Raw genomic sequence first — 27,003 nt, 5'->3', positions numbered from 1 at the left:
TCTCCATGGTTTATACCCCCCTATACTACCCAAAGATGCATCAAAATAAGCAAACAACACATATAAAAGACAATTTGTCAAAAACAGAATAGTCTGCGAAGATATGAATTTGTCTCAAACTTCTGTAACTCTAAAACTTCTGAAAACTAGGAAAACCTGGGAAATTTTCATATCAATCTTGTGGAAAAAAATTCAGAACCAGAATGTGCTTTTGTGAATTTTAACAATGCAGTTACTGGACGCGAAAGTTTCTGTTTTTCAGAAAAATCAAATCAACTATCACCATAGATCATCCCAAAGGTCTTACTTGGCTCAAACACTAATTAAAACACTAAAACATAATTACTACAGAGGTAATAATTTGTACTTATTCAAGAACAATAGAAAAAACAAAAACACAAAATAAAGATTGGGTTGCCTCCCAACAAGCGCTATTGTTTAACGCCCGTAGCTAGGCATATCACAATAGATCTAGGTATTGCCATCTTTGGTATTTAATCCATAAGTGACCCTCATAATAGATTCATACAAAAACTTAATTTTCTTTCTTGGAAAGTGTTCCGTGCCCTTCCTTAATGGAAATTGAAATCTAATGTTTCCTTCTTACATATCAATAATTGCACCAATCGTTCTAAGAAAAGGTCTACAAAGAATAATAGGGCATGTAGGATTGCAATCTGTATCAAGCACAATGAAATCTATAGTCACATAATTCCTATTTGCAACAATAAGAACATCATTAATCCTTCCAATAGGTTTCTTAATAGAGGAATCTGCTAGATGCAAATTCAAAGAACAATCATCAAGTTCATGAAAACCTAACAAATCACACAAAGTTTTTTTGAATAGTGGAAACGCTAGAATTCAAATCACATAAAGCATAACACTCACAATCTTTAATCTTGATTTTTATTGTAGGTTCCCATTAATCATAAAGCTTTCTAGGGATAGAAACTTCCAACTCAAGTTTTTCTTCAAACAATTTCATCATAGCATCAACGATATGTTTAGTAAAAGCCTTATTTTGATTATAAGCATGGGGTGAATTAAGCATGGATTGAAACAAGGAAATACATTTAATCAAAGAATAATTATCGTCATTAAAGTCCATGAAATCCAAAAGAGCGGGTTCATCACTACCTAAAGTCTTTACCTCTTCAATCCCACTTTTATCAATTTTTTCATTAAGATCATCACCCTCCAAATTATTGGGACGCCTTCTAGCTAAAGTTGACTCATCTCGAGTCCCATATTGATCAAGTTTCATATTGGGAAATAAAGATTCAATAGGAGTAACACCAATCACTTTAAGATCTTCATCATTATTCTCACGAAAACAAGAAGAACGAGCTTTTAAACCAATCTCTCTTAGCACGCAGATTATAATAGTTTTCTAAAGACTCGTTAATATCATGCTTGGGTGGCACACATCTCAACTTCAAAGAATCAATCTCAAGAGAAATCTAATCAATGTTTCTAGCCAAATCATCAATCTTAAGCAATTTTTCTTCTATCATAGCATTAATAATCTTTTGAGAATTTATAAAATATTTAATAGTACTCTCAATATCAATAGGTATTTTATTATAATTTCCATAAGAATTTTTATACGAATTACCATAATTATTAGAGGAATTACAAGGAAATGACCTAGGATTAAAATTGCCTCTATACGCGTTATTACCAAAATTGTTCCTACCAACAAAATCCACATCAATAGATTCATTATTATTCCCAATCAAAGAATACAAAGGCATATCATTAGGATTAATAGGAGCACTCTTAGTAACAATCAATTTCATAAGTTCATTCACCTTTACACTCAAAGTATTTATTTCTTCAATTGCATGCACTTTTTTACTAGTGGAAGATCTTTCGGTATGCCATTTAGAGTAATTTACCATAATATTATCTAGGAGTTTAGTATCTTCTCCTAATGTGATTTCCATAAAAGTACCACCCGTGGCGGAATCCAAAAGATTTCTATATGCAAAATTCAATCATGCATAGTTTTTTTGTATGATCATCCACAAACTTAAACCATGAGTATGGAAATTTCTTATCATGAATTCCATCCTCTCCCAAGATTGTGCAACATGTTCATGATCAAGTTGTTTAAAATTCATTATATCATTCCTAAGGGATATGACCTTAGCGGGAGGAAAATACTTGTAAATAAAAGCATCTTTACACGTGTTCCATGAATCAATACTAATTTTTAGGCAAAGATGAAAACCAAGTTTTTAGCATGATCTCATAGTGAGAACGGAAATAGCTTCAATTTAACACTATAATTATCCACATCTTTTTTCTTTTGCATATCACACAACTCAATGAAAGTATTTAGATGGGATGCAACATCTTCATTAGGACTACCAGAAAATTGTTCTTTCATAACAAGATTAAAAAAAGCGGCATTAATTTCATAAAAATCCGCACTAGTGGCGGGAGGAATCAGAGTAATAATAAAATCATTTTATTAGTTTTGGCAAAGTCACACAACTTGGTATTTTCTTGAGGCATTGTGACAAAGCAGGCAATCTCGCACGCAAGAAAGCAAAAGGCAAATGAAAAGACGAACGGAAAGAAGGCGAATAAAAAGACAATTTTTTGTATTTTCTAAAAATGTTTTAGAAGTGGGGGAGAGGAAAACGAGAGGCAAATGGCAAATGTAATGCAAGAGATGAGAGTCTATGTTAGGTACTTGGTAGGCTTGATGTACCTCCCCGGCAACGGCGCTAGAAATTCTTCCTGGTACTTCTTGAGCTTGCTTTGGTTTTTCCCTTGAAGAGGAAAGGGTGATGCAGCAAAGTAGAGATAAGTATTTCCCTTAGTTAAGAACCAAGGTATCGATACAGTAGGAGGTACACAAAGTCCCCAATAGATGCACCTGCACAAACTAACAAACACTTGCACCCAACGCGAAAAGGGGTTGTGAATCCCTTCACGGTCACTTGCAAGAGTGAGATCTAATAGAGATAGATATAAAAGATAACTAAAAGGTAAAATAATAAGAAAGTAAATAAATTGCAGCAAGGTATTTTTGGGTTTTTGGTTTTATAATCTGAAAATAAATGATGATAAATAGACCCGGGGGACATAGGGTTCACTAGAGGCATCTCTCTTGAAAGAAAACATACGGTGGGTGAACAAATTACTGTTGAGCAATTGATAGAAAAGCACATAGTTATGACGATATCTAAGGCAATGATCATGAATATAGGCATCACGTCCATGACAAGTAGACCGAAATGATTCTGAATCTACTACTATTACTCCAAACATCAACCGACCCCTGCCTGCATTTAGAGTATTAAGTCCAAGAGAATAGAGTAACACATGAAGCAAGATGACATAATGTAGAGGGATAAACTCAACTAATATGATATAAACCAAATGTTTTATCCTTAATGGCAACAATACGATACATAGCTCGCTACCCCTACTTTGTCACTGGGTGAGGACACCACAAGATCGAACCCATCACAAAGCACCTCTCCCATTGCAAGATAGAACAACTCAGTTGGCCAAACCAGATCAACAGATCTGAGAGAAATACAAAGCTATTTAAATCATGCATAAAAGAGTTCAGAGGAGACTCAAATAATATTCATAGATAATCTGATCATAAAGCCACAATTCATCGTGTCTCAACAAACACACCACAAAAGAAGATTACATTGGATAAAACTCCAAGAAGATCGAGGGGAACATGGTATTGAAGATCAAAGAGAGAGAAGAAGCCATCATCTACTAGCTATGGACCCATAGGTCTGTGGTAAACTACTCACACATTAAAGGTAGGGCAACAAGGTTGATGTAGAAGCCCTCCGCGATCGATTCCCCCTCCGGCAGATTGCCAGAAAAGGTCCCCAGATGGGATCTCACAAGAACAGAAGCTTGCAGCGGTGGAAAAGTATTTTTGTGGACGCTGCTGGTGGTTTGGGAATATTTGGGAATTTATAGTGCAAAGATTAGAGTTGGAGGACTCCCGAGGGGCCCACAAGCCCTTCGGGCGCGCCTACGGGGCTTGTGGCCTCCTCGGAGACCTTCTGGCTCCCTCTCCAAGCTCCGTGGATGTCTTCTGGTACAAGAAAAATCATCACGGAAGTTTTATTCCATTTGGACTCTGTTTGATATTCGTTTCTGAAAAAGTCAAAAACAAGGAATAAACAACAACTGGCACTGGGCACTAGGTTAATAGGCTAGTTCCTAAAAATGGTATAAAATAGTATCATAATACATATAAAACATCCAAAATAGATAATATAATAGCATGGAACAATAAAAAATTATATATACGTTGGACACGTATCAGGCACAATAAACATATTTTTCCTCTTTGTTGTTTGTGGTATGTTGATTTCCATCAACGTGCAGATTTTTGACTGTGTATCAATGAAAGAGAACTTCTGGTCACTACACCATGACATGCACACACCAATATTCGTTACATAGGTCGAAAAGACATCAGAAAGTAACGATATATACGTTTTGAACAAAAAACATGACAAACCACATAAAAGGTAATTAATACTACCACTTAGTCTCGTAGTAACCAACTCTAGCTTCATGGCACTAGAAGCGCCATAGGAAAAACCAAGATATCAATAGTTAGTACATGAGTATAGTATGAATACATTAATATATATTTTACAGTCAAACATTATGTTGTGCGGCGAGGCCATTATATAGGACAATGTCCTCGACTATCAAGAGGGATTTTTTTGTGGCAGCTAGACTCCCCACCCCTGGAAACGACTCATCATGTTTACTCATAGCTAAACAATAGGCACTCTTTACTGTAAAATGCCATCTCTTCTCCTGGAACCAAGAAAAAATGTGTTGCTTGGAGAAGTAATAATCTTCACAATCTCCTACGCATCCATCGAGCCAAAGTGATCATTCAAGTGTCACATGTTCAAGCCTCGTGTTCATCGAGGAAATCTGTGACCCCATTATAATGACAATTTTGCTTCGATGTTATAGGGTGAAAGTCAGCACGCCTTGGGATCCATGGATCGCACATGGTCCTAATGGGAGTTCCATCCCACACTCTACAGATAAGGCTTTGCTTGACAAGTTCCAGTCCATGCTCAATTCCCCACCAAACCACCGATGCATTGCAAGAAAAAACTGTATCCAACAGATTACCATGTCGGTATTACATAGCATGTAGGACTCGTGCACACAACTCCAGGGGCATCTACTAACCTCCAAGCTTGCTTTGCTAGTAATGCTTGCTTGAATGCCTTCATGTCTCTGAATTCCATGGCGCCTTTAGATTTTGGTAGCCTCAATTTATCCCAACTCAGCCACGCCATTTACTTTTCTCCTTTCTCTACCACCCCACAAATTTTTCGGCATCATGTAACTCAAATCAACACGCACCAATACTGGTAGGCGGAACACACTCTCATAACAACATAGGTGGACATGGCTTGATCAACATATTTTATTAACAACTTCTTACCGCGAGACGACAAATACTGTTCACTCCAATACACTAATATTTCTTTTATCAAAATTACTTGCAAAGTCTCAAACCTTCCCTTATGCATTCTCCCTTGTGGCACTAGGAGACCCAAATATTTGGGTTTAGAAACTTTCTGAGTAATTTCTAGGATCTCTTGACTTCCTCTGCCACCGCTGCCATGTTGAGAAACATAGTAGATTTTTTTCTGTCCTACAAATCAAATCTCAAGATCACTATAAAGATGCAGATGAGATTGGATTAGATTGTTACCAACTAGAGTGCACGTAGAAGTGGAGATCGTGTAGATCAGTTGATGCATATTCCTGCAGGTAGGATTTGCAACATCCCAATTGCGAGATTTTTCCCTTGAATGAAAAACCAAACGTATGGTCCCTCAACCGGTATCTACACATGTCGCAATAGTGTTTCGGCTGGGCTCTGCCATCCAGAATGAAGAACCGCTCTGAGAACTAGAGGAAAGTAGTATCCTAGCGGCATCGACGAGCAACATGACAACCTCCAAAGGGTTTTGGTGTATTCCAGGGGTTGCCTGCCTTGTATTTATATGCAGATGCCCAGGGTCGCAACTAGGGGAAGAGGTTCCCCAAAGTTGGCTTAGATCATGTGGAGGAGTCCTCCTCAGATTTAATGTGGAAACGCCAGGATCCGTGACATCTGGGGAAAATGCCAGGGGCCATCGTGTTTTTCCTTGCCCTCAAGTAAGCCCTTGGTGGATCGTCCTATGACCATGTGGGCCTTCACACATGGCCTAACCAAGGTAGTCGCACACCAGGGGCCCTATGGAATTATCTGGAAGGTTTCAGAACCTTTTGGACTCCTCCAGAAGTTTCCAAGACCCTCCCAGAACATTTCCAGGAACATCATGATCACTTTCGGAATCAGCCAAAACTCTTTCGATACCTATTCTCTCATTCTCCTTTATCCCCTAGCTTATAACAAACACCTAGATGTTAAGTGTGTGATAATACAGGTTCGGTAAAGTGTAGACATGACTTGGAACACCTTCCGGTCAATAATCAATAGAGGAACCATGGACATACATATTGACCCCTACACCCACACGAATAATTATCGAGTGAACCTGTTATTCTCATGTGCTATTCATTTTGCTTCATGATACTTTACAAAACCCTAGGTGAGACTTACTGGCATGCCCATGAGGCAACACCTGATCACTATGCTTGTTATCCTCACTACTGTTTTGTTATCTTTTCTCGTTTCCATGTTTCGGCATTTCCGTGATCAAATCATGATGTGTCTGGCCAGACGATGATGTATACCGTCACACTAAGAGGGCCCTATGAATATCTCTTGATCGTTAGAGGAGAAAATCCTACTATTGAGCTATCAAGTTCCATTTCGTACTTCCGATGTACCTGAAAGTTGTCGTTATGGTGAGCCTGTTATGGGTAATGTGGACAAACCCTAAAGCACACTATCTGGTATGAAGGTACTCGATACTCTCATGGTCCAAGGAATTATGCATACATTAACATCTCTATGATTATACTAATAACTCACGATGATATGATCTTGCAGTATATCAATCAATTGGGTTTGTTCAATTGTTCTTCCAACAATGTGCTCCAAAGTTGTCAACATCCTTGTAACCTTAACTATGACCATGGTCAAGAAAATAGGATCATCATGAACACTTGAATCTATTTACCATTTTTTATTCCACACATGCACATGAGTGCAAACCATACAACCATTTGCAATTATAGCACATAAAATAAACATTAATTATCATATTGAAAATGAAGAAGAACATTTATTATTGACTCTAGGGCATATTTCCAACACGCGAGAAAATTATCCGACAAATAGATGGGACACTTTGCCAGGTTTGTAAGTTGACCCATTGCCGATGCATATGTGTTCAACAAACCTTTGGGAGCATTTGCTTATTTTCCAGAAGCTGGAATAGTAACATTGAGTCATCCACAAATAAAAGATCAGAGATACTGAGGGCACCTCTAGAAATTTTAACTCCTTCCGCAACTTACTTGTTGATGAGAGCAGAAAGCGCGTCAATAGTAAAGAGAAATAAAAAAGGGACAATGATTAACCTTGGCGGAGATCCCTCGTGGGGGGAAATGGAGCAAGTAGCTTCCCATTAGATTTCATCGAATACTTCACCAAGTTCACGCAAGCTATAATCCGAGAATCCTTATTGGGGAGAAGCCCCATTTAAGAAGTACCTTCTCCATAAAATCATAGTCAATACGATTGTAGGCATTTGACAAATCTAGATTATAACCACAATAAGACGGGGAGTTATTCTTCAGAGATAGTATATGGTGGATATACTCAATAGCAACTATAGAATTATCCAAAATAAGCCGCCCAGGAATAAGAGAACTTTGGTATTCTGAGTTGAATTCCACGAGGAACGGTCTCAGTTGGTTAACCAAGCACTTAAAAACAATCTTGTACACCACATTGCAAAAGACTTACTGGTTTGAAATCCTTCATTTCCGTCGAGTGGGGAACCTTTGGGATCATAACTATGAGGGTGACATTAACTCCATCTGGCACAATTCCTTTGTGAAAAATTCCAAAACAACTGCAATTATTTTGTTCTTCATAACAACCCAGTTGCACAGCTAAAACCAAGTCGGGGCCTTCAAGGGTCCAATCTGAAATAAAGCGTTCAAGACCTCCTCTTTCAAAAATGGGGCACATATTTTTGTTCATTCACCACCTCTGTTGCCTTCGGAACTATGCATCGAAGACCACATTAGGGTTAAGAGTCGAGTCTTTTGTGAACAACACCTAAAAATGTGAAGACACCATACATTCCATATCGGAGGGGACCTTGCACCAAGGACCATCCTGCTTGCAGAGTATTTTTATGTAACCTTGCAGAGCTCTCCAAACTGCCTACCAGAATAAGTATGTGGTGTTGCGCTCACCCTCCTTCAACCACGTGATGCGTGAATGTTGTAGCCATGACATCTCCTCTCTATACATCAGTCCATCCAATTGGTTCATTTTTTGCCAGATCGCCGCACAATCTGCATCAGAAAGTTGTAGATCAGCCAACTTGGACCGTAGCTTCTCAATGTCCTTCATTACGTGTCCAAAATTCTCCTTGCTCCATGAGCATAAATTATTCACCAATTCCTTAAGTAAATCACAAACCCAACCAAGGTTCCATCAGGTCGTTTCCTTGCCCCTGACGCCACAATCATCACTTACATGGTTGGGTCACATTCCCAATAATCTCATAACGAAGAGGTGGCCGGCAGCACTGAGGCCTGTCATCAGCTAAGAAGCGCACCACAACTAGGCAGTGGTTCGAGCACCAGGTGGTAGTATGAACCACCCTAACAAATGGAAACAACTCCAACTAAGCTTCATCAGCACATGCCCTATCTAGCCACATGCGGACATTATGGTCTCTTTGTTGTCCATTATCATATGTGAATGGAGCCCCTAAGAACCCAAGGTCCTAAAGTTCACACACCATCAAGCAATACCAAAAGGCCCAGCCTTCACGATCTCGTAAAGTGTTCATGTTGCCAAAGTGCTTCATTGTATCCACCACATACAACCAAAGGGTCCTGCGATACTGCCCCTATGTTTACTAGGTGTTTCCACATGAGGTGACGATTCTCAACTCGGGGTTCCCCATAAACAAACGTTGTCCGGCAACTAAGATCGTTACCCACATCCAACACATGCACATTAATAAATCTTGCACATTTATCAAGTCCTGTGACCTGCAGGGGTTTGTCCCAAAAGAGTGCCCAACCCCACTATGGCCGTCACTACAAACACCGAAAAATACTTTCAAACCGAGCCTCCACATCAATTTCTCCATCTATACTAAACTTTGTCTCATCTCGCAGAGGAAAACAAGACTGAGGATATTGGCTTTTGAGAGGGCAAAAACCTCGTCAATTACTCGACGCACCCCCCGATAGTTCCAAAATAGGAGGCTCATTGTTTCTGGTGGCACCACTTCCCCCGAGGGAGTCCACTGAACTAGGTCCACTGTCGTCACCAGTATTGTTTGTTTTACCTCGCTTACTACTCAAGATGTTACTAGGGGATTCATGCTTAGGAAGATCCTCCCCCTTCCCCTCAATTATTCCAACACACTTGATTGGGCTCCAACCAAATCAAGTGGTGCTCCCCCTCCATGTTTAGATGCTTTCCAGCGCCCCTATCCATGTCCATGTTCTCACCCAGAAGTTTCTACATCCTGGAAGTTGCATCATCAATATCTAGGTTAACCTCCTCCTGACTCTAGCCATCACCCTTCCCGACAGGAGCACCGCGAGGACCAACACCTGGAGTTCCACGGCTTGTAGAGGCACCTTTGTTGCCCCATGGGTTTGGTCCAAACTCATATCAATCGCTACTCAAAAGATCAACATACAACCACTACAAATTTCATGTCCCTCTCCTCATGAATGCATGTTCCAAATTCTTTGTACTCATGGGCAACCAAACCACATACCATGCAAAATCTTGACAATTTCCCATGTCTCACCAACTAAACATTGCACACTTTGTCTGGAACAATGCTCAGGAACTTTGTTAGTGGCTGAGGACATCATGAGGTACATGCATACTGATATATCTTCGCCCGTATTGTCATTCAGACTCATCTCCAAGATTTTCCTGGCCTTATTCATCAACTTCTCCTCCACCGATTCTCAAAATCCATCTGACAATTGATGAATTTGAAGCCAGATTGGCATATGGAAGAATTGAATATTCTTTGCCTTGCTAAATCCATCGTTAGGGCACAACAAAACAACCCTAGACATGATCCTTGTTCAGTCATCCGCTCCTAGTCATTGAGACGGGAAGCCTAGACAACGAACAAGTTGGGGCTAACAGGGCGAAAGCACATATCGTGTGTTGGGTTCCATGTTGCTCGTGTGTCGCGACAGAAGTCAACTTGGCTAACGGGATTTTCCATCTGAACACTAGCCAGGGACAACCATCTCACGCTCTTGTTAATCACTAGGTCATCTTCATCAATCACTAGGTCATCACCGAGATTAAGCTGCTCGAAGAAGTCTCCAAGATCAGGTTTGGCGACGCCCCCAGCGCGAAAACTTGTTGTCGACTGGGCGTTAGAAGAGGATGCCATAGGGGTCCAAGGGAGGCCAGCGGAGGCTCTTGACAGTCTGGCCGATGGAAAGAATTGCTACGTGCGTGGAATCAACGGCGGTGGGAAACGCCGAGGAGGAGAGAAACCCTAGTCATTAGCGTAGGGAAAAGTATATTCCTATAAGGCTAATGATTCCTATCAGCCAACCGGTCAAAAATCCGGCCAAAGCTCTCGCTCGCGAGACGCACATGCCGGTGGAACCAGCCACCGCGTCTTTCCTTCCTTCCTCTATCTTTTCCCTTTTTGCTTTTTTGTATGTCGGCATGCATGCCCTTGAACTCACTCGCCCTCCTCTCTCCCACACCTCGCTGCTATGCGCATGCTTCTTGATCCCATGATTTGTGCCACCACCTACATCCGTCGCGCCGCGGCGTGACCACGAGCCAGCATGACCGGAATGTCCTTCTTCCTCTTGCTCTTAGGCAACCCTCACCTCTGGGGCACACACGAACTGCATTGGCGCCGGGGGCGATGCTAAAACGGTGAAAAACAGGTGCAGTGACCAGCAGTGAGCGATGGCGCGTGTCTGGCGGAGGCAATGGTGGAACAGCCGCTTCCACATGTTGCAACCACTGACAAAAAGGCTTCAACTCTATATGGAAAGGATTCAACTGGCTATAGAGAAATCCTCAATCGGCCACTACCCATTCGAGAAAAGCTACAACCATTAACACAAAATGCTTCAACATGAGATGAAGAAAACTTCAACTAGACGATAGGGAAAACTTTTAACCTGATGCTGCTCAAAAATGAAAAAGCTGGAACCGTTGATAGAAAAGCTTCGACCATAGATAGGAAAAGGTTCAACCGTCGAGAGAGAAATCTCCAACCAGACACTGCACAACCATAAAAGATGCGACCGTTGATAGGGAAATCGTCAACCATATATGGGAAAAGCTTCAACCGGCGACAGAGAAAAGCTGCTACCAGTGATTGGGAGGTGGGCGAGACAAAGATGCTACATGTGTTTTTTGCTGGAATAGGCGAGATGAAAAGCTACAACCAGAGAATTGATTTGCTAGGGCCGGCGCCAGGCGACGGTGGAGAGCTTCACCAGCGGCCGTGGCAGAGCTGCGACGGTCACCGTGGTGAGTTTTGCGATGATCTTGCTGCAACTGTGGTCGCGGGGGTTGCCGGGGACCGAGGTCGCGGGTGTTGCTGCAACCGTGACCCGGGAGGAGCGAGGACGCGGTTCTACAAGGGCAGCTAGCCGGCGAGCGGCAGCGATCATACGAGCTTCGAGACCGGCTGTATAGTTGGTCCGTGGCGGGATCAGCGGCGCCCTTTCGTCACGCTCTCGTCCATGCGTCATAATGTGATTTGGGGACAAAGCAAAAACGGGTGCGTGAGGACGAAGCACGGTCTGATCTCACAAATTTGAGGCTACTTTTGGACTCACGCGGAGAAAAAGACCATCTTTGAAACGAATGAAACAAGGTCAAACCACATATGGAGTATTTGGTTTAAGCAGATGATGGTATACTACTGTATGAGTAATTAACCAACTAATGATTGACCCCGCAAAAAAAAACTAATGATTGGTCTTTCCCCACAAAGAACTAGTAACTGAAACCTCTTTGGTGGGCCATTGGATCTCCATCCAAAGGCTCGTGTGATCGCTCCCCCCGCACAAAACCCAACGCAGCCCGATCGAGGCGACTGACCGATTTGCACGGAGCGCTTGTCTCGGTCACTGACAGTAAACAAACGGAGATAAGCTTCGAGAAGGAAGGTCATGGCCGCTTCCTCCTCCGCCGGCGCTCCGCCGGAGACGCCGCCCACGGCGCCGCGCGGCCGCGGAAACGACGGCGTGGGTGGGAAGGTGGAGGAGCTGTGCTGCGTCTGCCACCTCCCCGCCGATCCGGACCGCCAGCTGGCCCCCCTCAGCGACGGCAATTTCGTCCACTACGACTGCCGCTGCGAGGTATCTCCATCCTTTCCCCCTCCCTCGCCTCCTCCACTAGCTAGGGTTTCAAGCAGCGGCCCTGCAGCGTGCCATGGATCCTCCTCCGCCCAGGCTCTGTTCGCCCAGATCCATCTCGTTCACTTCAGTCGGATCTAGATTCCAGGTGATGTTGCTGCCATGGATCTCGCTAGAAATTTCCCCTCCTGCGAGGCAACCATTTCATGCCATCTTGTTGCTGCAGTGGTTGCGCTTCGTTGCTGCAGTCAGCGTGACTATTCCTTTTCCAGCCGATGTGATTGCGATGCTGATGAGTTCATCCCTTTCGGAAATTTCAGGTGTGCGAGCGCAAATCCCAAAGGCTGACCGTGTGGGAGTTCATGTGGGGCTTGCCAGGCAAGCTCATGAGCCTGCTGCTCCCCCTCTTCCTCGCCGTCTGTGTCCTCGGTGAAACAGTCATGCACCTCATCACCTTACAAACTTGGCGCCTCGTTTTCGCCAGAACCTTTGCTGAAGTGTACCATCTGGTCTCCCTCCGCCTCTCTGCAACCTCCATCATTGCTTCGGTATCGTTCTTTGCTGCATTTGCGAACAGGTTTGTGCCGTTTGCAGTGGCTCCATTTGCGCGCTGGGTTAAACGCCTAGAAACCCGGTGTCGGGGATGGTGGGGCATCGATGGCTGGCAAGTCCTCCAGCTATTTTCTGTTGAAGCCTGCTTGGTGGTATGCTTGTTTCTTCTCAACCAATGTTCTCTGTCAGCCGCTTTGTTTATTTTTTAATTTATATTCTATGGTGGGTGATAGACCATATATATTTGATGCAATGCTAGGTTTTCATATTGTCTTAAAGTGCTAAGTAGTGCAGTTTGTGTTCTGCAATTGGAAAGATTATCACATCTTGGCATGGTTCTCCTGATTGTTTTATACTTGGTGATAGATCAATATGCCTCCACTTCAAAGTGTACCATCCACTTTTAGTGCTTTAGTTGTTCTAGTATTTTCTGTTATCTTCTTAGGCTAGTCACTATAATTCATGAATATACAGATGAAAACACAAAAGTTACATGTGTTGGTATGTGTTAGATAGTATATAATATAATAAATGTGAACCACCAAATTGAAACAAAAGTATTTGCTTATTTGGTACAGACTTGTTCAAGGAAGTAAGCCTTCGTGAGTTTGATATCTCTTTCACTTGGATTGTATCTTCGGGCACTAGTTTCTCTTTTATCTCCAAATATTCCTCAAACTTGAGATCCTTTGACATTGTTAAATGCACACAAGCGCAAGTTGACTTAACTAAGAAACAAAGCGGCATTCATAAAATTTTAAAAAAAAATCGGTATGAAATTCACATCTTCATGGCTAAATGTTTTTAGGGTGACAAATCACAAATATGCACATTATTTTTCGAAATTTGCAGAAGTAGTTGGTAGTTATTTTTATCTTTTGGTGTGGTATTCATTGTGGTGCCAAACCCACTCTTACTAGATTTTTAATATTTTAAACAATATATTTTCCTTATGTTTTTTAATACCCAATCATACATATCTTGGGACTGCCGCTAACGCTAGTTCTACCCTGGGTGTATCTATTGGGTTATGGCTTAGTTGCATCCTTTTGGGCAGGGAGTACCTCACATTTCTGGCGCTTATCATTTTGTACTTAGTTCCAGAAAATTCTGACAATATGCTTCTCTAATCAGGTGTTAATAGCTGATATGGCTGTTGCTTGTATTTTTGGTTTACTCCCATTCTCACTTGGAAGGATAATTTTATGGTGCATGCCGTCTTTCAATTTTAACAGTGTGGATGAAGTCGACTCCTATACTTCAACTTCAACAACTATTCTGGTTGGATATGGATTTATCTTTTCTGTGGGCGTATTTTTTGTTGGGCTGAATACTTTTCGTGAATACTTGACCGGGGAGCGCCTTACAATTGCAATTCTCTTAAGAAAGCTTTCTGGTATATTCTTCAGAGGGATCTTGCGTTCAATCATTGGTGCCAATATTGGTGTTAATCTTTTATACATATATATACTACACCCATTGTTCATTGGTTGGTTGCTTGATATGTGCACTTCAAAATTGTTTGGTGCAACAATGTCTCAGAGGTTCAAATTTCTGATTGCGCCGTCGTTTTCTTCTATTACTCTTCATTGGTTTACTGGACGCAACATTTTGAGTCTGCGCAACAGAGTCTTCGTATTTCTCTGCAAGGTATTTATTATTATATTATATTTGTATCATATCCATGATGTATGCAGTTTACAGTTCAGGGGTACAATGAGTGTTGTACTTTTTTGTGAGTAGGTATTGAAGCCAGGAATTACGATTCGCTTTGTCCGACATAATATTTCTGAACCATTCTATATATTCTATTTCAAGAGGCTTCCTGGCCTTTTTGACGACATTACATTTATTGCTCTAGTAATCCTTGTTCCTACTAAAATGGCTGTCGAGTTGGAACCTGAGGAGTTCCCACTAGACATCACGTAAGTATATAATATTCGTTCTCCATCTGATGATGTATCTTCCAGTCTTTTGCGAGTTAACCCGTCTAATTTATATTTGTGGATCGTAGCTACTTTGATCATCCTGCTAGGGGCACATCATTCTGGCTAGGGCCACTGTACTACGCAAAGGCACTTTCTGGTATTCTTTATCTCAGGTTTCTCACTGACAATACAGTTTTATACCTCGAGTAGTTAGTCTGGAGGGTAAGATGCTATTGGCTCTTCACTGCTGGAGATGCCCTGTGGAACATTGTCTCACCGAGGGAACATTATGATAGCAGCGATGAAGTTAACAATAGAAGGTAAGCACCAAGTGCATAGTTTTGTTCATTCACGGAAAACAGCAGAATCTGCACTTGAGTTTTGCTTCTGTAGTAGGTACCCCCACCCAGAAAAAGTTTACACGAATCTCAAAGTTAGTTAAAAAGAGTATTCTCGTACATTCACGATCAATTATTTCTAATCCCTATTCTCTCAATGGATCAACCAAGAGATCATAACACACTAATCTTTTTGATTGAAGGTGTAACTTCTAATCTCCACCTTCAATCTGCATTAAAATCTGTAGACTTTTCTAGGGGGGTGTACTGAAGCAAAACTCTCTGCACTTATTTTGGCTTGACTACATATATGCTAGTTTTGTAATGGAATCTATCTTCGACCATTCAATGAACTAAAGCCTTTTGCTTGGCCACACAATTTTCGGTAGATGCTTACCTTTCTTGTACATTGTACCAGGAAATTTGTTGTTGTTCAAACAATGCCACAGGTGGTGCTATCATGGTTGGCAGTTGTGATATTTAATTCTGCTATGCTTTTATCTTCAATATCTATTGGCCGTACATTGGTATTTGCCATCCCTGAGCTGCTAGTACGAGCTCAAATGAAGTCCAATGGTAATTATTGTTCATTGATGATTAGTGGGTTCCTTTGTAAAGAAAAAAATAATTTATTTTATCTGAGCTTACTTGTGTGCGCAACCTTTTCTGTTAGATCTGTTTGCTATTGCCACTGGATATAGCGTAGTATCAATTGTTATTGCCATCTCTAGAGATGCATTTGTTCGCGTGGCTTATGGGGGTACACACCTTGTAGCTTTGGAGATGCATCTGATTTTCTTCATATGGGTGAGTAGTTTAGTCGTCGCAACTTCATTTGTATTCATCTTTTTAAGTATTTTATGCTACATCTCAGGAACTTCAACTGTCTGTTGCCAGATTTTGTTCATTCCTCTTTGGATCGGTTTGCTGGTTGATTTAACACTGCTTTCACCCTTCATCGGGCCTGGTAATGGTGTTCCAGTTCTAGACTTTTTCTGCACTTGGGCCCTGGGGCGGACAACACAGATTTATGGGATAAGATTGGTGAGTTACAACTACCATTGTTGCTTTGCAGACCTTGAAACTTAAATTATTACCGTATATGTGTATCTAGGCATAATTAATTGTGTTGGGTATAATTTCTCACCATTTACTAGTTGCAAACAATAAAAATAAAACCTCCTGAACTCAACTACCAAAATAGATGCATTCATGTTTTCCTTTTATTCAATCTAATTTCGAAGATATCATTCTAACCTTGGGATCTTTTGTATCTAGCTAGTTCCCTTCCCCATTGTTGACTAATATTTTTTTCCCTCGCCCTTGCAACTGGCATACTTTTATGGCAGAATGCAGATAATTCACGAACCACTGTACTTAGGTTATATATATATATATATATATATATATATATATATATATATATATATATATATATATATATATAGTCGGATAAAAGTAGCAAATATTCTAACACACACATTTTTTTATTGTTGAAGGCTCGTCGGTACAAAGTCAAAGGTGGGCTCCCTTCCCTGGCCGATTCCATTGAGAACTATTGGACCGGAGACAAGCTGGAATCTCTTTTGAAGATGGGACCTTTTGCAACGAAGCTAGTCGCTGCTCTGGGTGTTCCTTATGTGCTCGCCAAGGGTGTCTTCCCAAGACTAGGCTACCCAGCTGCCGTAAACTCCATGGTCTACCATTTCGCGTGGTTGGGCTGCATCGCCTTCTATGCACTCTGCTATCTCGCGAAGGTAGCCTTCACGATGCTCCATGATTCTATTAGGGGATCGTTATTGGCCGAGCAGATATACCGAGAGCGTATGTATCCATGCAGCTGTTAAATTCCTTGATCTGGTTTACTTAGATAAATTCCCATTCTAATTAGACAGATGTCAGCCAGCCAGATTAACTTCTGGCCCAAACTTGTTGTGGATGCAGCTCTCTAAGCCATTGTTGAACTGATGTTTGTAACTTTCTGTTCATTTTACAAGCGAGATGCACTGTTCGTTGGTTGCCTTGAACATGGTTGGCTTTATTTTTTTGCGGTTCTGTGTTGTCTTAATTTTTTTGCAATGTTTTCATTGCCAGTTGTGCTTTGTCACACTGTCATAAGGTATGTATACCGATGCTTTTTTATTTCGGCAGATTAATCTAATGTTGAAGACAATCAACATGGAATTCCATTGAGTTTGGGGTAATTCATTTTGTATATGAATCAACTTCCAGGGAAAACTTGTGTGCCAAGATGTCATAAATGCAACACGTGCATCTATATTGTCTTTGCGGTTCTATTTTCACTCTGCACATAAAGTTTATGATTCCATTCTTTCCCTAATCTATAAATAGGCAGAATTTCTTAAAAAATATGTATAATGAATAGGTAGACGGTTCCCTCATGGTGATTAAAATAATATATTTTTTGTGGTGGATGGTGACGGCGTAGCAGGCGGTGGCCATTGGACGCAGCATGGTCAGCAAAGTGCGCTAGTGCCACGACTGGTGAGTGTGACATCGAAGTGGGAGATAGCAAGTTTGGCGCCTTGTGGTGGTTCTTGGAGGTGGCGACGGAGTGGAAAGGGAGGAAGGGCATGGTACTTGTGCACGAGGAGCAAGAAAACCATTCCACATGTGTAAAGGCATTCGGTCAGGTGGGAATGACATTTTAACCTGATTACACATCTTACCCTCTTTTTTTTTGCGTGAAAGCATTTAATCCATTTTTCAAAGTAATTTGGGTCATTTCAATAATCGCATGATATAGATGGATTCCATTCTGCATTCTGATTTTTGCTCCCTAGCTTTAGGGAGCAAACGCCCTAGAGCTATCTGATCTAGGTGATCCCTGCGGGAAGAGGAGCCGAGAGAAAAGAAGAAGGCGAAGGGAGAGAAGGAAGAAAGAGAAATGAAAGGACATCTTAGCTGTGAAAGTGACAAGTGATTATCGGACTAATTGCAGTCGTAAATTAGATTTATATGATCGGGTATTAGACCCATACATATGAAATAAAGGTGGTTTGGAACCCCAAGCAAAACTGAGAAAATAAGATGACATATTTAAATTTCTATGATGTTTCTTATGCTTGAACCATAGGAAAGTCATACTACTAAGAGAGGTATTGAAGGACGAAGAGTGTGAATCAAAGACCTAAGATCCTAGATACACACAAATTCTCAAAGAAGAAGCCCAAGAGAGAACCCAATGAGCATATCGGTTGCTTCCGTTCTGACCCCTGAGTCTTAGGCTCTAGGTGAGTCCAAGAGATAATTGCCTAGAGCTCAGCTTGAAACTCTTAGCATATGGAATTGTGAGTGTATCACAACTTGATCCAGGCATATTCAAGTGGGCCACTATATAAGGCGCCCTCTTCTTCCCCAAAGGGGTGTGGCTTCGAACACAGTCTCTCCTCCATTGTTTAACTCCAAATGCTTGCTAGTTTCTCCCCTTGTGCCTTAAATTCTTCATCCATTTAAGCGAAAAGAAAGACGAGCCTGGAGTTCTTTGTGAGACTCATTTGTCTTGGGATTGTGGGGATACTAAGACGATTGGGCTTGCCAAAAAGCGTCAAAGGTTGTGGGTTTGCTCTGAGCATATATTGTTTCTGGTAATCCCAAGTCTGAAGGATGGCTTTGAATCATTCTCATGTATCTATAATAACAATACACTATAGAATAGTTGCGATCGAAACAACTTAAAACATACGAAGGTTAATCACTTCAATGTATGACAAAATAAATTAGAACCTTGCACCTTATAATTGTATAGTTACTCTCTTAACTGTTAATATATAACCATCCTATGCATGCATATGTGAGATTCCCGCCTAGTCCTCATGACAAACTATAGCTCTATGGCACTGCACTAGGTATAAGTAGCTAGTGGCCCTAGAAGCGTCGTAGGTAAAACCAAGTTAGCAACCAACTAGTACATCGGCAAAACACGAGCACATATTTGGATTATTTTTTAGCATAATATTGTGTTTCATAACCATATGGACCAAGATAGGGCAGTGTCCCCAGCCATAATGAGGGATCAAAATTCTTTACATACTCACACCCCTAAGCTAATAAAAAAACTATGTAAACTAACATTTGAATTTCCAGCCAAAAAGCCTGCCTTTGGAACCAATAAAAATGAAGATCAAACAATGTCCTTGTCACTTCTATTCTATAACTCAAATCAAACTCGACGGCAAACATAGACCACTCACCTTTCAAGTTCACATTTGCTCAGATCCAACTGAGTGAAAACACACCAACTTCTTTGGAAACATATGAAAACGAAATTCAACAAACCAAGAACCATGAGCAACATTAATGCACACCTCACCTCATTGGTCCAACCCAAGCCAAAGGCATATCTAGTCTATCGAAATCATAGTTTGCCTCCAAGCCTCGCTAGCAAGCATGTGGATCCACCTGCTCACTGCCTGCTACTCGGGTGGTTGATTGTGGTGAAGGGATCTCGGTGCCTTGGCTCCTGCTAGTAGGTGAAGTTAGTTTCTCTTTCTTGGAGGGGCAATGTTCTACAGATGGCGGTGCTTCATCTTTGAGCTGGTCTTCCGGGCTCTGGTCCTTCTCGAATTCGTCCATTTGGATAGAGTCGACGGAGCTCTGACTTAGATTTTTGTCATCTCCTTGAGTCGACGAGATTTGGTGTCAGGCACATTAGATCGATTTAAGGGTTCAATGGCAATGACTGCGGCTCTACGACACTGTTCCTAAGAGGCGCGTGCCTGAAGACTTCTCGGTGTCATCGACAAGGTCAAACTGGCTCCGGTTGGGGAGCATCAATCAGCGGCTTGTTTTGGCAATGGTAGTGGTCATTCGTCGGTGTAGGGTACTTGATGTAATTTGTATTATGATTGGGGTGCTATATACTTCTTATAACCCTTTTTAATATATCCGGGTCCTTTTGAAGAAAAAAAACATAGTTCATGTGAGAAAGCTACATCCCGGTTCAATTAATAATCCCTTCCATTTACAACTCAATTAGAAATCGGTGGCAACCCTAGCCGCCCAAGCTGGCAATGGTTAACCGTTACCCATGTCCCCATGGGTAATTACTCTATCAGGGACTGGGATGTACCATCTTTAATGCCCACGAGAAAGAAGTTGGGTCAAATACCTTAGACAACACGCAAGATGGGGATGGGGATGGGATACCATTACCTGTGCATGTTACCTACCTTACCCGTGCAGACCTCACATGTGGACTCTAAAATTAGTAGACCCCAGGTAATTCATGCACTTACCCATAGAAATTTCCACCCATCCCACCACTTTGGCCAAGAAGCCCTAAGAAATCTTTAACCTAGTTACATCATATTGTTTATTGTGCCAAAATGCTATTTTCTCTACTGAAATGCTATCGAAGGTTGTCGTCGATTGCGTGTATGGGTTTCTTCATGGTGATAAAAACCCGGCAGAGACGGGGATGGGAATCTTTTTATCCCCGCAGACTAGTATGGGGATGGGGACGGACATGTGAAGGTTGTCACGGGGGTGGGGATGGGAGTGCAATACCATCTTGAGTAATCCCCATTGCCAGCCTGACTAGCCGCTGCCACTGCTTCCCTACACGTCGTTGCCTTGGTCCCCCTTCTCCTTTCAGTTTGGCAGCCTCGGCGGCGGCAAGAAGACTGAGCACCCATCAATCTCGTTTCATTTTATCAGTTTTTGTTTCTAGAGCGACATCAACGAGCTAGTGGAGACGATGTCGTGTTGGAATAATGTCTATTCGGTCTCTTCCTACCTCGACGACGTCCAATTTGGCACCGGCGAAGGGCTTGTGAGTGTTTGTGTCCCCGGATCTATTGGTTCTTTTCAACTCTTGGCAGTCAGTGTGTCTTTCAAGGAGAGTTATTGGGTTACTACTGATGTGGCGACTTCAACATCATCTTCATGTTGTTCTGTAGCTTAGCCCGATTTCTCTAAACCTCTGAACTGTTGCTGATTCATTGCAAGACTGTTTTGCACGGGGTGATTCTCCAAGCGATGTTGCTTTAAGGATTTATAGATTTCATCTCAATGGATGACTGGTTATATATTGCGGTCTTCAAAATTTGGTGTAGCGATTTGTAGGTGTCGCTTTTCTTTACTGTTGGTTTAGTGCAATTTTCAATCTTCGGCGGGTAGCGTACAATCGGAGGAAGAAGACTAGTATGCTTTTCAATGTAATTTTATTTTCTACTAGTTGTTCTTGGTCCAGATGTCTATCCATTGTAGTTGCTTTTATTTTCCTTGAGATTAATCAGATCTAAGATAATCTTTATTTCAAAAAACAGAATATCTTCCATGCTTTAAAAAAAAAATACCCCCCTCCCCCAGCTTAAAAAAATCATCTACTTCCTGGTTAGCTCTTACTCCCTTCGTTCCAAAATAGATGACTCAACTTTGTACTAACTTTAATAGATGACTCAACTTTGTACTAATTTTGTAAAGTTAGTACAAAGTTGAGTCATCTATTTTGAAACGGAGGGAGTAGTTAACAGTTGTTCTTTCACCATAATAAACAGTGGAGAATTTATGTTGGTCATGGGATATCCATTAACGACTGATGATTTCTTAAAATCTTGCAATCATATAAATTTTGGACCACACAGAAGTATCTGAAATTTGTAAATTCTTTCAGAATTCAATCTATCAAAATTCACTCAATGTTAATGATTTTTGGCCGAATTGAGTTCTGCTTGAAATTCGTTTCGGCTTGGCCCGCAATTTTGAGGTACCCACCGAGATCCCACACACGTGTTGCAAACCCTTGGGACCACACGAAACAGAACGCACGCGGCCCGAGGCAATAGAACCACGCACGACGCGTGTCTCGGAAAGCAGAGCGGACGCACTCAGACTGCAGACAACAGACAGAGAGTTCGAGTACCGCCTCCCATGGCCACCGCCGCCGCAGATCCCGCTCCGCCGGAGATGGCGCTCCCAGAGGAGGACCACGCTGAAGACATCAGCGATGACGCAGAGGAGGAGCGGTGCCGAATCTGCTTCTTCCCCGGCAAGGCGGGACGGCCGCTGCGCCATCCCTGCGCCTGCCAAGGCACTATGAGGCACGTCCACGACGAGTGCCAGCTCCAGTGGATCGCCACCAGCCGCCAACGCCGCTGCCAGGTCTGGATGTTATCTTCTCGCCTCCTCCGCTCCGCCTAGGGTTTCCAGCATCGCATCCGCCATGCCCCCCTCTTGTCTGCTCCCGTGGCTGCCCACGCTCTGATCCGTCCAGATCCGTCTTGTTTACTGCTGGTTTCAGTCCGATCTAGGTGCGGTGTGATGTTGCCTGCCATGATCCCTTTTGAAATGGGAAAATTTCGTGTCATCTTGCTGCTGGAGTGCTTGTGCTTAATTGCTGTAGGTGTGCCTATCCTTATTTTTCCTGTTGATGTGATGCCCATGCTGATGGATCGCACAATTGTTGCAGGTGTGCAGATACGAAATCACCACCCTCCCTCTCTTCGCCGAGGACGCCCCCGCAAGGCTGCCCTTGTCGGAATTCATGGCGGGCTTGCCGGGCAAGCTCATGAGCCTGCTGCTCCCCTTTTTCCTCATCGCATGTGTCTACCGAGAAACTGCCGACCACCTCACCAACTTCTCGTCATGGCATCTAGTGCTCACCAGGAGCTTTCCTCAGCCGCGTGGTCTGCTCTCGCTAAGCCTCTCTACCACCTCCATTATCGCCCGGGCAGTGCTCTCAGTTGTGCTTGCGCATATTTATGTGCCATTCGCTGTACCGCCATTCACGCGCTGGGTTGAACGCCTGGGAAATCGGCCTCAAGGGATTAGGGGGATTGATGCATTGCACGCCCTTGCGCTATTTATTGTTCAAGCTTGCTGGGTGGTATGCTTTTTTCTTCTCAACCAATTCCTTTTGCCTGCCACTTTATTTATTTTATTTCTATATATGCTACAATGGGTGACTATTAGACCATATTAATGGAATGGTGCTAGGTTTTTATATTGTAGTAAAACACCAATAATTAAATGCAGTTGTGTTATGCAATTCGAACAATTAGCACATCATTGTCATGATTCTCCCAATGTTTTATAGTTAGTCATAGCTAGTTTAGTATGGCTCCACTTCAAAGTGTATCATCATTTACGTGTAGAGGTTATTGCCAGAAATGGTAGCAATGCTAAAACAATGATAATGTGGGAGGTTCCGTAAAACAAAGCTGATAACATGGGATAAACTAGTAGACGATGTTCAATTCTTTACTTCTTCTCTAGTTTGCAATTTTGTTTACTGTTCATCAGTATGGATAGAGACAATAGTGGGAGGACTATTCCAAAATATAGGTGCCGATTTCTTCTGGTTATTATTTTAAGTGCACCACCAGAACTGTATAAGCCTGCCCTGCTCTTTTTGTGCTTTAGTTTCTCTGCAAATGTATTGTTTTCTGCTACCTTTTTAGGCTAGTCAGGGGTGGCCCCACTAGTGCAATTCATGAGTATTCAGTTGAATACCCAAAAAGGTTTGAAAACTGTATGTGTTAGATATGTACTAAACGTGAACCACCAAATTTAGTACAGAAGGAAGCATTTGTTTAGTTAGTAGAGACTTGTTCAGGGAAGAAAGTATTCATGAGTTTGATATCTCTTGCTACAATTCGTTTCCTGTCATTTTGCACCTTTCCCATTTTCTTTCGCTTGCATTATACTTTCTGACACCAGTATTTGTTTTTCCTTTATCATCCTCAACTTTAGATCCCTTCACACTATAAAATGCACGCAAGCACAAGTTAACCTGACTGAGAAACAAAAGTGAATTCATAAAATTTGAAAGAAAAATACAAGTATACGTTTTATAGCTCATTGTGTGCATGCAGTTATTTTTTGTAAAAAATTGCATCTCGGCGGCCAATTACTTTTGGACAAACCTCAAATATGCCCATTCTTTTATGAAATTTGCAGAAGTCGTAGTTGGAGACTATTTCTTTTAACGTGGGCGTGCATGGTGGTGCCAAAACCTGCTCTTTTGAAGATTTTACACTTTCAAACAATATGATTGCTTTATTATTTTCGTAGTACCAATCTTCAAAATATTGGGCCTGCCACTGAGGCTAGTTCTACCCTGGGTGTATCTATAGGGTTGTGGCTTAGTTGAATCCTTTTAGGCAGCGAGTACCCAGTGGCGGAGACACGGGGTGGCCACCAGGGACTCGGGCCCAGGCCAACATGCATATTGTTCTATTAGATCACTGTTTACTTGCTTTTAAAACCTTGTATTTCTATTGTCTGGTCCTCCCCAACATGGATTAACAGCACTCGCCCCCCGCTTCCATGTATTTTTCTGGCTCCGCCACTACGAGTACCTCACATTTCTTGTGCTTGTCTTTTGGTACTTAGTTCCAGAAAATCTTGACCATGTGCTTGTATAATCAGGTGTTAATAGCTGACATGGCCATTGCTTGTATTTTCGGTTTTCTCCCATTCTCACTTGGAAGGATAAATTTATGGTGCATGTCGCCTTTCAATATTGCCAATGTGGGTGAAGTCAACCCCTATATTTCGACAGCTTCTACTATTTTGGTTGGATACATATTTCTCTTTACTACGGGCGTATCTTATGTTGGGCTGATTACTTTTCATCAATACTTGGGTGGCAAGCCCCTTATGATCGCAATTTTCTGTAGAAGACTGTCTGGTATATTCTTCAGTGGGATCACAATTTTCTTTCCAAGGTTACCTGGTATATTCTTCAGAGGGGTATTAAATCTAATCACTGTTGCCAATATTGGTGTTAATCTTTTATACACATTTATACTACACCCACTGTTCATTGGTTGGTTGCTTGATATCTGTACTTCAAAAATGTTTGGTGCAACAATGTCTCAGAGGTTGAAACTTCTGATTGCATCATCGTCTACTACTACTGCTGTTCATTGGTTTATTGGACACATCTTTTTGAGTCTGCGTCTCAGATTTTTCAGAATTATTCAAAAGGTATTTATTATATTATATCTGTATCATGCCAATAATATATGCAATATACAACTCCATTATATAATGTGTGTTGTACTTCTTTCTTGAGTAGATGTTGAAGCCAAGAATTATGATTAGCTTCGTGACCTTCGTCAGATATAATGCTTATGAACCATTCTACATATTCTATTTCAAGAAGCTTCCTAGGCTTTCTGTCGATATTACATTCATTGCTCTCCTCATTCTAATTCCGAGCAAAATTGTTGTCCACTTGGCGCCTAAATTGTTTCCACTCAATATCACGTAAGTATTTTTATATTTGTTCTTCATCTGATGTATCTTCCAGCCTTGGTGACTGAACACATCTAATTAAATATTTTGCAAATCTTAGCTACTTTGATTATCCTGTTAAGGGCACATCATTCTGGCAAGGATCACTGAACTATGCAGAGTTATTTTCTGGTGCACTTTACCTGAAATTTCTCATCGATAGCACAGTTTTATACCTTGAGTGGTTAGTCCCGAGGGTAGGATACTACTTGTTTGTGATTGCTGGAGAGCCTCTGTTGGATGTTATCTTACCGAAAGAGCAGCGTGAAAGCACCGATGAAGTTACTGTCACAAGGTAAGCACCAATAGCTTTGTTCATTCAAGGAACTTCACAATATGCAAATATTTTTGTAGCCTGACTCCATATACGTCCATTTCGTACTAAAATCTATCTTCTACCATTCAATTAGCTAAAGCCTTTTTACAAGGCCAGAGGTGTTGGGTGCACAATTTCCAGTAGATGTTTACCCTTCTTGCACATTGTACCAGGATATTTGTTGCTGTTCAAACAATTCCACAGGCGGTGCTATCATGGTTGGTTGTTGTGATATGCAATACTACTTTGCTTTTCTTTTCAATCTCAATTGGGCGCGCACTGTTGTCTGCCATCCCTGAGCTGCTGGTACATCAAATGAAGTCGAATGGTAATTATTGTTCACAGATGATCAGTGTACTTCCTTTGCAAAAGGAAGTATATTTTTATCTTGTTTGGGCTTATTTGTGCAACTTTTTCTGTCAGATCTGTTTGCTATTGCCATTGGTTTTGGCGTCATATCATTTACTATTGCCGCCTCTAGAGATGCATTTGTCTGCATGACTTATGGGGGAACACGCCTTGTAGCTTTGGAGATACATGTGATTTTCTTCCTATGGGTGAGGAATTTAGTCGAGGTGCTTTCATTTGTATTTGCTTATTTTTATGCTACAGCTCAGTAACTTAATTAAACTGTCTGTTTGCCAGGTTTTCTTCGTTCCTCTTTTGATCGGTTTTCTTGTTGATCTGTCACTGCTGTCACCCTTCATCGGGCCTGGTAACGATATTCCGGTTCTAGACTGTTTCTGCACTTGGTCCCTGGGGCGGCTAGTGCAGAATTATGGGACCAAATTGGTGAGTTCCAATTTCTGCTGCTGCTTTGCAGACTTCTAAACTTGCTATTATACAGGGTATCAAACCTGGTATAATGTAGTAGAAATTAATTTCTATATGGCACTCACGGTGTACTCGTTGCAAGATAAAAAAATATCACTGCCCAAGTGAACTACCAGTTGTTTGCTTGTTTTCGTTTATTCTATCCCATTTCCATAGTTTCAGTTGTAGCCATGGCATCTTTAGCACCTAGTCTTTCCCAGTTTTGAACTCATAATTTTTT

General features: G+C 41.7%; 1 protein-coding gene across 1 annotated transcript; it reads left to right on the top strand.

The window, feature by feature from the left end:
• The first annotated feature begins 12,366 nt into the window (after positions 1-12,366).
• Positions 12,367-17,261, top strand: LOC123082539 (probable E3 ubiquitin ligase SUD1). Its single transcript, XM_044504860.1, has 10 exons — positions 12,367-12,555; positions 12,873-13,256; positions 14,239-14,754; positions 14,848-15,029; positions 15,119-15,205; positions 15,789-15,946; positions 16,044-16,130; positions 16,245-16,414; positions 16,870-17,127; positions 17,241-17,261. Exons 1-10 carry the CDS (start codon positions 12,367-12,369, stop codon positions 17,259-17,261), a joined length of 2,052 nt encoding a protein of 683 aa, XP_044360795.1.
• The last annotated feature ends 9,742 nt before the right edge of the window (positions 17,262-27,003 follow it).

The sequence above is a fragment of the Triticum aestivum genome, chromosome 1B (assembly GCF_018294505.1).
Source record: "Triticum aestivum cultivar Chinese Spring chromosome 1B, IWGSC CS RefSeq v2.1, whole genome shotgun sequence".
NCBI classification, from domain to species: Eukaryota; Viridiplantae; Streptophyta; class Magnoliopsida; order Poales; family Poaceae; genus Triticum; species Triticum aestivum.
This window is presented reverse-complemented; position numbering and strand designations above follow the sequence as displayed.